This window comes from Macadamia integrifolia, unplaced genomic scaffold, assembly GCF_013358625.1.
Source record: "Macadamia integrifolia cultivar HAES 741 unplaced genomic scaffold, SCU_Mint_v3 scaffold_170A, whole genome shotgun sequence".
NCBI classification, from domain to species: domain Eukaryota; kingdom Viridiplantae; phylum Streptophyta; class Magnoliopsida; order Proteales; family Proteaceae; genus Macadamia; species Macadamia integrifolia.
Window position 1 is genome coordinate 424,219 of NW_024870628.1, and position 10,335 is coordinate 434,553.

General features: G+C 36.5%; 1 protein-coding gene and 1 long non-coding RNA gene across 3 annotated transcripts in view; one reads left to right on the forward strand and one right to left on the reverse strand.

The window, feature by feature from the left end:
* Positions 1-5,078, reverse strand: part of LOC122070994 (bifunctional dethiobiotin synthetase/7,8-diamino-pelargonic acid aminotransferase, mitochondrial) — a 21,678-nt gene extending 16,600 nt beyond the window's left edge. The window contains exons 1-5 of one of the 2 annotated variants that reach the window (XM_042635258.1): positions 4,223-5,078; positions 3,202-3,372; positions 2,769-3,030; positions 2,385-2,465; positions 116-236 (exon numbers count right to left, since the gene is read on the reverse strand). In XM_042635258.1, coding sequence (XP_042491192.1) covers positions 116-236; positions 2,385-2,465; positions 2,769-3,030; positions 3,202-3,372; positions 4,223-4,971 — 1,384 coding nt within the window. In that variant the 5' untranslated portion in view covers positions 4,972-5,078. The remainder of the gene's footprint in view (positions 1-115; positions 237-2,384; positions 2,466-2,768; positions 3,031-3,201; positions 3,373-4,222) is intronic. The other variant, XM_042635259.1, reaches the window with a different exon arrangement.
* A 2,584-nt stretch (positions 5,079-7,662) lies between these two features.
* LOC122070990 overlaps positions 7,663-10,335 on the forward strand; it is a 3,627-nt gene continuing 954 nt past the window's right edge. Inside the window, exon 1 of the long non-coding RNA XR_006138027.1 lies at positions 7,663-8,157. This is a non-coding gene — a long non-coding RNA (uncharacterized LOC122070990). The remainder of the gene's footprint in view (positions 8,158-10,335) is intronic.

The window sequence follows — 10,335 nt, forward strand, 5'->3', positions numbered from 1 at the left end:
AAAAAAAAAAAAAGAGAAGAAAAGAAAATAAGCGGGAGAAAGGAATGTCAAGAGAGACAAGGGCATTCGCATTGGAATTGGAAGAAGAAAAAAAAAAGTAGGAAATGAAACTAACCTTTACCAACACCTTCAAGCAAGAGCTCTGCACATTGTAAAGCTGGCTCATAAACATTCTCAGGAAACATTACATGCCCAAATCTTGCTGCAGCATAACCCATATCTCTTGCAAGCTCAATCTGAAACCACCTAAAGACCCATTGTAAAGAAAAACTCAGAGCAATTCCATTAGTAGAATATACTATAAAAGAAGCAAATCAGCTTAAATTTCCTCAGAAGATTTAAGTAAAAGATATTTATTCAATGGAAAAAATATACATAAACGCAGTATTATCTGAAAACATTTGTCAATACATCTTCAAAAGGCATTGTTAATAACTCAGGTTTCTAATAATTATGATAGTAATTAATAAAGAATTAATATTCAAATAAAATTGATTAAGTGAGAGCATAAGATAACCCCAAGGAGGTAGCCGAGTTAGCAAGGGATCTTCGCCTCAAGATGCGTGTGGTTCTAAGTTTGACTCCTTTTACCACCTTGGGGCCACTCACATGGGTGTGTTTGGTGCTCTTCGCTGCTTTGGGTAAAAGTTGAATAGTTCTCATCCAACCCCAGTATGACCCAATCCATGCGGTTGTGGGGTCAGTATGGGTCTGCGGGACTAGCCATGCCGAAGGCCTGGATACCAATCATTAGCGGGAAAAAAAGAAGTGAGAGATAAGATTATTTAAAATCCTATATCATTTATAGAGGTAGAAATTATTTTTGGTTCAATCTTTATGTTCTAAAAAAGAGAGGCGGGGGGGAGGGAGGGAATAAAGCTATTATGCTGTTATAGTTTGTCACATCTTTTATATGTCATCCCTCCTTAGTCTTACTTCTTGGGTTTTTTTTTTTTTTTTTTTTAATTCCTTAGTGCCATGAGTTCACACCTTATGCATCAAATCTTGGTCTCTTACAGCCTGGAAAGCACAATGTCGTCTCAGGAAATACAGTATTGGTTGATCACCATATCTCAGCTTGGCTATCATAGTTCATTTCCATAGGACTCGAATGCACCCAAGATCAAGAATTTATTTTGCTTTCGCCAAATCATTCCTCTAGCAGTCAGATTTTGAGCAACAAGGACACTAGCACAAGTGTCATGTGTAAGTCTCTGAAACAGCCACATCTGTGTAGCCGAAAGTCATATTGCTTATACAGAAAAGGAAGAGTTGGTGTCCTACAGAGACATGGGCACAGGGATTCAAAAAATCAAAATTTTGAAGAATTAAATTCTTTGATGCATTTTATAAAGAGTAAATTACTCAGACCTCCCCTGGACTTTGCCCTAACTCCAATCACCTGCCCTGTATTTTCAACAATTACAACCATCCCATTTCTGCAAACAGTGTTAAAAATAAAAGGGAATAAAATTTTAATTTTCCCCAAAAACCATCCTTTATTTGAACCCTTTCCAGCGAGGACCCTTCAACCCATACTTGAACCCTTCCCCGCAAGCACCCTTCATCCGATACCTGCAACTCATCCCATACTCGAACATGCTTTATTGATTTATAAAACAGGACGGACACAATCACATGGAATCTATATAGAAAAACATATAATTCTACCACGTGGATGGATCATCAGCTTTGCCTACATTCGTCCACTATATTAAAAGGTAGAGAGCATTGTTCTCTCCCTTTTCATGACAAGCACATCGCCACAATCTGCATCCATACACCTCTATCTCTCTTAGAAATTTAGAGAACAGAGAGGCCATTGTTTGCTTCAGATGTTCCAAGAATAGGAAGATCCTATCTGGGTTTTATTTTCCCCCGAGATTGTTAATCTTGGTACAGTATTTTAGCAAACAAAGGACAAAGAAAGGGTTTCTTGCTCATTTCCCCAACCAACCGACTTTATATTTGCAGCCCATCTGCAAATCCATGGATTGTTTCAATTGTTGCTCTCTTCAGGCTTCTAATTTCTTTAAGAACTGTTTAAAGGAGAGAAATTTCGAAATGGGTTTGGCTTAAATAGGTCAAATTCCTTCACCCATTTTAGATTTACAGAATTATTCCCTGTAAACATGCCAAAGTTCTGCAATTTTTTGTTTAATTGGAAATCCCCGAAAGCAATTTCCAACTTTGGTGAATTATAATGGGAGAAATATATTGTAGATATTGTTTCTATAAATCAAAAAGGAGAAAGGGAGGAATTAAAAAAAAAAAAAAAGGAACTGTTTTTAAACAAAACATACCAAATTTGGAATCAAGTAACAATAAAAGAATCTTTAGTTAAGCGGAGAACACAGGAAAAAGAAAAATTTCATATGAGTGACCTGTAGAGTGGCATCTGGTCCTTGAGTCCACCAACTAGCACAAGCATCAAATTGCTGGGTAATAAAATCATTATTCCTAACCTATATTCAAAAAATCAAAAAGCTGTGAGGAGATAACCAACATATTTACAGTGTCAATGTCTACAGTAGAAGCACATATAAGGTCAAGAATCAAGATACACCAGCAAAGGGGGGAAAAGTGGAAAGAAGAAGAAAGAAATCCAAAAATGGCTCAACAACTAATGATTCACTGAAACCAGATCTTCATATATAAAATTCAATGACTGGTCGATAAGAAATCCTAAAAGCACAGAACATGTGTCATTTGGCAGATCAGAACTAAGAATTCATAATCAGAGAAAACAAAAGATGCAAAACACAAACCTTGTGGACGGCAAATTTCTCACCACAGCGTGAATCAATAACTGTAACAATTTCTTCAGGAACAAGTTTGTGCTGAGTAAATGGCCACCAAAAAATATCCCCTGCCTTCTTCGGCATTTCATGTAACCTCCGAAGTCTTTCTGAATGAGCCGATAGCATTATATCTTTAAGTGTACAAAACACACTGTGAGATTCATCAAACCATTCCATTAGGTTGTCTAATGGATCTTGTGGAACAGGTGGAAGCACGAGCACAGGCACCCTAGAAGGACCCAAAGAAGAAAACAAATAATAATAAGAAGGATACAGTCACAGTACCCATTTTGAAAGGTGCGCATAGAAAAAGCCAAGCATCAACTCCATCACAAATATAATATAAGTGGCCAAGAAAAAAAATATATTGTCAAAGAAAAGATCAAAACTAGTCTATTACCTGTTCCGCAGATAAGACAACAAGGGGATCTCGTTTGCCAACCCATGATCTTGCACAATAACAGAAACAACATCATAACCTCGAAGTTTTAGGCTCTCATATGCTGAAATAGTCCCAGATATACCACCCAACCTGCCATCCCCCACAAGAATAGCAGGCAACCTGAAAGGCCTGGTATGGTGGAAGAGTGTAAGCATGATTATATAGAAGTAACAAATAGTAACTATTATTATAGCAGTAGAAACATATCTCCGCAATGTAATAAAGGAAAAATTAGTAGTATGGACCCCAAATACATATTTCTGGAAAGTTGAATAACACAGAATCTTTAAATTGTAAATCATAAATGAGTATCAGACTTGCAGCAACTACAAAAAGGGACACTTTCTGAAACTGGAAATTTCATATTTCCCGGCAACAGAACTTCAGAGTTCAGACCAAAAGGTTATAGAAGTAAAAAAAGATGATTTAAGTTGCCAAGATCGGACTTGAGACCACACTCCAACTGGTTGATGTAATCCACCTGAACCATTAGTTACCATGATTGGATGCACCTTACCCACCATAAAGAAAGGGGGTGGAGGGAATTCCATCTGGAATCAAGGTCGCCCATAATTTTCATATTTGGGTTAGTTAAACTAATAACATCCAAAGCATTCTTTCGAAGAACTACGTAAGTCTCTTCTTTCATTCTAGCAATCAGTTTAGTTTCCCAATCAATACTACTAATTACTCGTGGCAGATTCATCAATTTTGTCATGAAAGCTGCTATTTACTGCAGTGATAGTATTTTGGTCCATTACTTTTTGAAGTTATCTCCATGTTTGACTTGGCAAACTGTAATCATCAACAACAACAAAATCTGTTTACCTGAATTCTTTGAGCTTCCTAAATGAAATTAAATTTAAAATCAAAGCCAAACAGTTTAGAGGCATGTAAGTGTATGTATTGTCAAAGTCATCCAAGTTCTATATGTATGGATAGACTAGAGTATGGAAAGCAAAAAAAACTAAACACGCACCTATACAAGTCGCATTGGAGAGTACCCGACGGTCCCGGACTCGCAACACCCCCAGAAGTTTCAATTACACTCCAAATTCCTTCCTTCCTATCACAATCTTCATCTCTGGAACAAACCTCGAGACATTTCTGCAACGAATCCAACAATTTCGCATCCGGCACAACTGAACCTTCTCTCTCAACAGCAAGGTGCGGTGAAATCGCCTCTTTCCATGCGTACATTGTCTTACAAACCAATTTCGACCCCACTACTCCAGAATCTTCACCCTGTATTCTTCTTTCCTCATACCAACATAAATCCTTCAATCCACCCTCACTCCCCTCCACCATTTCAGCTCCCAAAACCTCTGCTGCAGCCGGAACCGAAGCCTTCACAGCATGATTGGAAGCGAACAAGCTAACTGGATACCTCCGACGGAGAAATATCTCAGAGAACTTGCGGTATACAAAGCAAGAATCGGAATCTGCAGGAAAACCCGTCTGAACAGGCTTGATGTAGGAGAATCTGGTGGGATTTGGTGAGAGAGTAGACGAAGGAGAGAGAACTGAAGTGGCGAGACCAACTGAAACAAGGGTTTTTCCGACGCCTGTATTGGAACCCCAAACCATGTAAGTAGGGTGAGAGAGGTCCAAATTTATCTCAGGAAGTGCAGATGATGGAATCGATATGTATCTGTGTAAATGCAGAGAGAAGGAATTGCAGAGAAGGCGACGGCGAGAATTGTTGAAGATGACAAAGGTGGAAGACATGGCTAAACCCCGTAGACAGATAGAGAGAGAGAAAAAGCAGGGGTGAGGGGGGAAGGTTTCCGCTACAAGCGGATGGCTCTTTGGAGCTTATTGGTCCCCTTCCCCTTCTCGTGCCCGTGATAGTAACTTATCGAGGCGTTAGTATTGAGGCGGACAAAGACCCCACTGGAGCGTATAGCCAAGGCTGTGTTTGGTAGTCATGGGGAGAAAAAAGATAAAAAAAAGTACAATTTTTGTACTCTTTTTCTTGAGTTAATAATTTTTCTTCTTGGTATATTTTCGTTTAAGAGAATATTCTTTTTTTAAATTCAAAATTCTTCTTAAAATTATAAAAAAATTTACTTTTTAAAAAATTTTCTTACCAAAAACACAAAAAAAAAAAAAAAAATGAGAAAATATGAAAAGATAATAAGACAAAAAATGAATGATTATACAATTATTTTTTATGTGTCTATCTCTTTTTTAAAATTCAAATTTTTTTTAATTTGTTTCTTTTTTTTTCTTTTCTTCTATTTTCTTGGTAACCAAACATACATATTCTTTTTATTTTCTCACCATTTATTCTCTTTTCTTTTCTTTTATTTTCTAGATTCGTTTTTTCTCTTGACCACCAAACATAGCCTAATGCTTACCTAAAAAAAACTAATAGGTAAAAAGGTTTACTCTTCTCTTTATCTTTCTTCTTCTTCTTCTTTTTCTTCTTTTTTTTTATTTTAATTTTATTTATTTATTATTATTATATTTTAACGTAAACTTAGAGTTACATAACATCTGAATTCATGGAGTAGATAACGGCCAATCTATCCTACACATCGTGGATAAAGCCTTTCTGCCCAGAGCATCAGCAAAACTGTTACAATTTCTAAGAACATGTTGAAAAGAGCACTGCTCTAAATAGGTTGATAGGTGAACAATGTCATTGATGATAGGAACAAATGAGACTGGGGTGTTATTCTAATGAGGGAGGGTAATATAGAAGATAAGATTGAAAAGGTTTGCTCTTGGCACCAACAAGAAGCTACGTCTATGAAAAAATGAATCCTTATATAGAACCAAAGAGGATTGACCCAAATGTTTATATTCCATAACGGTCACCATATATAACCATTTGTAATGTCTTCAACGTTATAGCTTTGATATAAATAAATAAACATTATAGATTTGATTCTTTTTGTGAATTACCATTGAAATGAGGGTGATATTGAGCATTCTCTTCGGTTAGCCTAATTCATTACACCACTAAAAGGCTAGATTGAAGAAGTCACCAATGGTAGCTACAGTATGATATGAAAATGGTGGTGGCTGTAATACTATTCTTGTCAAATGGAAGGGACGGTCGACAACTGATTGCACTTAGATCTATCTAGACAATTTCAAACAATTCAACTCATAACTCTACGAAGCTATATCATACTAATTGCCTAGTGCAATTGGTGACCTGGAGGTCTCAAGTTCCAACCAAATGTTTTTCTTGGGATAATATTGTCGTGGTCAGGTTTTGAGTGTTGAATGGTAAAATCCTTGTAGTTACATTCTCCTTTTTTTTTTTTTTATAAGTAATGTGTATGTATCAAGGAGAAAATAACATAAAAACACAAAGAAAGACAACCACTACATCCTTATTTGGGCAAACCAAAAGACTACAACTTTGAGAAAAAATACTATGGGCACTTTTAATGCCATGACTATAGTATTAGGATTTCACGGCTCTAGTGTTAGGACTTTTATGTAGGTTTAACTGATATTGATTGACCCATTGAGCTCAAGCAATTGTAGACCCACTCTGATTATGAATTCCTAGTATTGTCGATTGTGAAAGTGAAATAGGGTTTTAAAGAATTCTATTATAAATAAAATATTGACGGTCTCTGTAGCTATTACAAAACATATTGTTTGGGAGCACGGTCTTCTCATAAAAGCAAGTGCACAAAAAGAGAAAACCCCAATATGATTAATTTATTTTATAATTCGTACTTGTATTGTAAACACTAAGGGATTGTTTACATGATTATATGGATAGTAGAATCCCTAACATCTAGATCCATCACCCACCTGTCAAACAAAGCCTTAATAGAAACACATTTCCATCGAAGACCATAACCACCATGCAACTTTTCTAGCAAAGATTGGTTTTGCAGATAAGGATCTTTAAAACCCAAACGACCTTTTCTTTGAAGCGGTATAACCAGGACCAAGAAATCCACTATATATATTAGCTTTATTTTCTAAATTCACCCAAGAGACATGTGCCACTGCCCTCCGGACTAGATCATGATGGAATGGAAGAATTTGTAATTTAACATGGAGAAAATCACAAACTTAAAGAATGACCTCATTTTCTGCGTGGGGAAAGTATCTGTTGTTTCCACCTTTGTAACTTGAAAAACTGATCCTAAGATTACAGGAAAGATTAACCTTCGAGACACTCTAAATTCTATCAAAAATCAACTTAAAAATGTCATCACCCTGATCAAACCGAAAAGGCAGTAGCAATTTTTAACTCCTTAGTGATCTTGGGATCGATTGCGATCATAAGAAGAGCTCCTGAACCGGCGTAATCATGTTGTCTTCAAAACCTCTCTCTCCTCCCTCGGGATCCAAACAGAGGTATCAACCCCCCCCAAAAAAGTCTCATATGTTCTACTAATAACCTTACTATTTTCACAATCTTTTGCAATTTACAACAGAAAATGTAAGGGTATTATAGTAATATCATTCAGATCAATACTTTATTTTTCTCCAGAAAAGGAAAGAGCCACAACCGAAGCCAAGTCTGAAGAGGAAAGTGAGCTTTGCTGCTTCTAAGATGTTAATGGCGACGAAGGCCAGAGATTTCGCTGGCTCATCAACCGACCTCGTTGACCCACTTTCGTCTTCTTACTTGCGGTTCCTCTGCTGCTACTGCTATTTATCCTGCTCAATTAGTGCCTAATCAACCACCAGGCTCGATCAGGTGGGTCAAGACTCAATACTCAAGAGGGAAGGGGTTTTCTTCCACAATGGGTTGAAGATAGCAAATGTAGTTCCCTTAATAGCCTTGGTGTGGTGGCTTGAGAAGATTTTCTTTTGGGGGCTGACCTTATCGCTCTGCCCTATCGTTTTCCGGTTCTCTCTATCTGTCGATTGATTCAGAAGAGTCAGGAGATTTTGAGTCTCTTTCATTCCAATTAGCTCGTCAAGTTCCTGGTATGGGTCTTTTCTTATTATCCAGGTTTTTTTTTTTTATTGTTTCTTTAATTCCTTCAGGAAGCTTACATATTTGTGACGTATGTTGCTGGATATTGTTTGCACTTCATTCTACCAATATCTTACTGATACCGCAACCTAATTAGTAAACTTGCACAATACTTTCTCTCCTACTTTATTTAATATTCGAACTTTACCCCTAAAATAATGAATGGCGTGTATTGTTCAATTTTTCATTAGAGTGGATAATTAGCAACTTTTAGTACAGTACATGGATACTCATGGTTAAATTTGAAGGGCTGCAGACATAATAGTAACCTCATTACGTTGGATATGGAAATTAAATCTTCTTATCTAATGCCTTAACAACTCGACCCGTTGACCTGAGTGTGGTTACTTGCTTGTCGACTTTTAAAAGAATTTGACCAGATCAATGTGCACATGGTGGGAATGGGATATAAGAAGATGGGTAGATCAATCTTGGGCTGACTTTAAACTAATTGATTTCAGGCCATTGTTCTGAAAGGGGTAAGTTTGGAATTTAAAAATAACAGGGGAAGGTGTGGTACTGTGGTGTAAGTCTTAAGTATTTCATAGGGACTGTATCAATAATTATAGGTGTATGTATACTTTTGTTAAAATAATAATAATTATAGGTATACTTTAAGGGAGCTGCTGAAATTTTCGCATTAATTTTTTGTGTTGGAATAATGTCATCGATTTTCCACATTTACAAAATGTATTGTATTCTAAAGGATGCAGACATCTAGGGTTTTTATGAACTTAAGATTCAAAGGTCTGCTAAACTAAGAACCATTTTGAAATTTTGCGAAGTTAAAACTTTGAAGATACTTATAAAGTTGTTTTTTCAGAATGTCATAATGTTATGAAACTAATCTTAAAAAGAGTTTTAAGGTTTCTTCAACTGAGCATTTCTCACACAAAGTAGTCAATGTTGCCATTGGTGCAGCCAATCATTCACTTTTAAACCCTTGAAGGTGAGCCACTGGTAGAAAGTGTTCTACTGAAAAGCTATGGAACTTGCAGGACAAGAATAGATTTCATGTAAATGGACCATTTGTTATATATCTAAATTCTGTGAATAGAGTTGATTGGAGAAAGAGGATCCATGTAAACGACTCCTTTTAGTTTGGACAAGGTTGATCTGAGTTGACTTTTATTTAAGGACTTGATCATTATCATAGGATATCAGATATTGCTTATACAAGAGGGGCTAGCTGGATTTTGATGGTGATGGTGCCATTGTGGCGGTGCTACAAAATGATATGGTTAAGGTCTCTGATAGGGAAAGGCAGTACTGTTTGATGCTTAAATGATATGGTTTTGATCTGTGATAGGGTGTCTACAAAATGATATGGTTATGGTCTCTTCACCTGCCTCATGGAAGCAATAAATTCTTTCTCAGCTGAATTTGGAAAAAGAAGCTGCTAACCTCAAGGTTTTCTTCCATTAATCCTTTTTTTTTTTCAGTTAATATTGTCATATTTTTCAAGAAGGCAGTTTTGAATAGAGTTGGATGGTTAACAGGATCCATGTAGCCAAAACCCATTTAGTTGGGACAACGCTTAATTGATTTGTGTTGAGATTTTTTTAAGAAGTCAACCGTATTTAGTTTTTCAAGAAGATAGGTCTGATCCACAGTTCCTATTATATGTCTATCCTTTCATGTTTGCTTTGTTACAGGTGACTTTAGGATGTATTGAACTATTGGGCTTGAGAGTACTTCTTGCAAGTGACATGTAACCAGTACAGAAATATATGATTTTACTACTCTTTAAGTCACTTTCAGCTGAAGCTCCTCTTGGAGTATCAAATGAAGTAGCCGCTTTTCACGCTGATTGCGTTGTGCGATTGCATTAGGGCACTTTTCCACAAAAATAATGAAGGATGAATCACTGTTTAAAAAAGTTGTTTCTGGCACAATGGTGTTGGCAAAATCCAGTTCAGGATCCAAAAGAAATCTATCATCATAAGATGTGATGAGGGATCTACTCGGCCGGTGAAAATGCTGTTGTCAAAGTAAATGGTCACAGCCAATTTTGAGATCTTTGTGATAGGCGAGTTAGTTTTGTGCATTTTGATTGTCCAATTTATCCATAGTACAATTAATGAGTGTTTTTGGGGACTTTTGTCTGGATTTAGCTACTTCTTCCATTT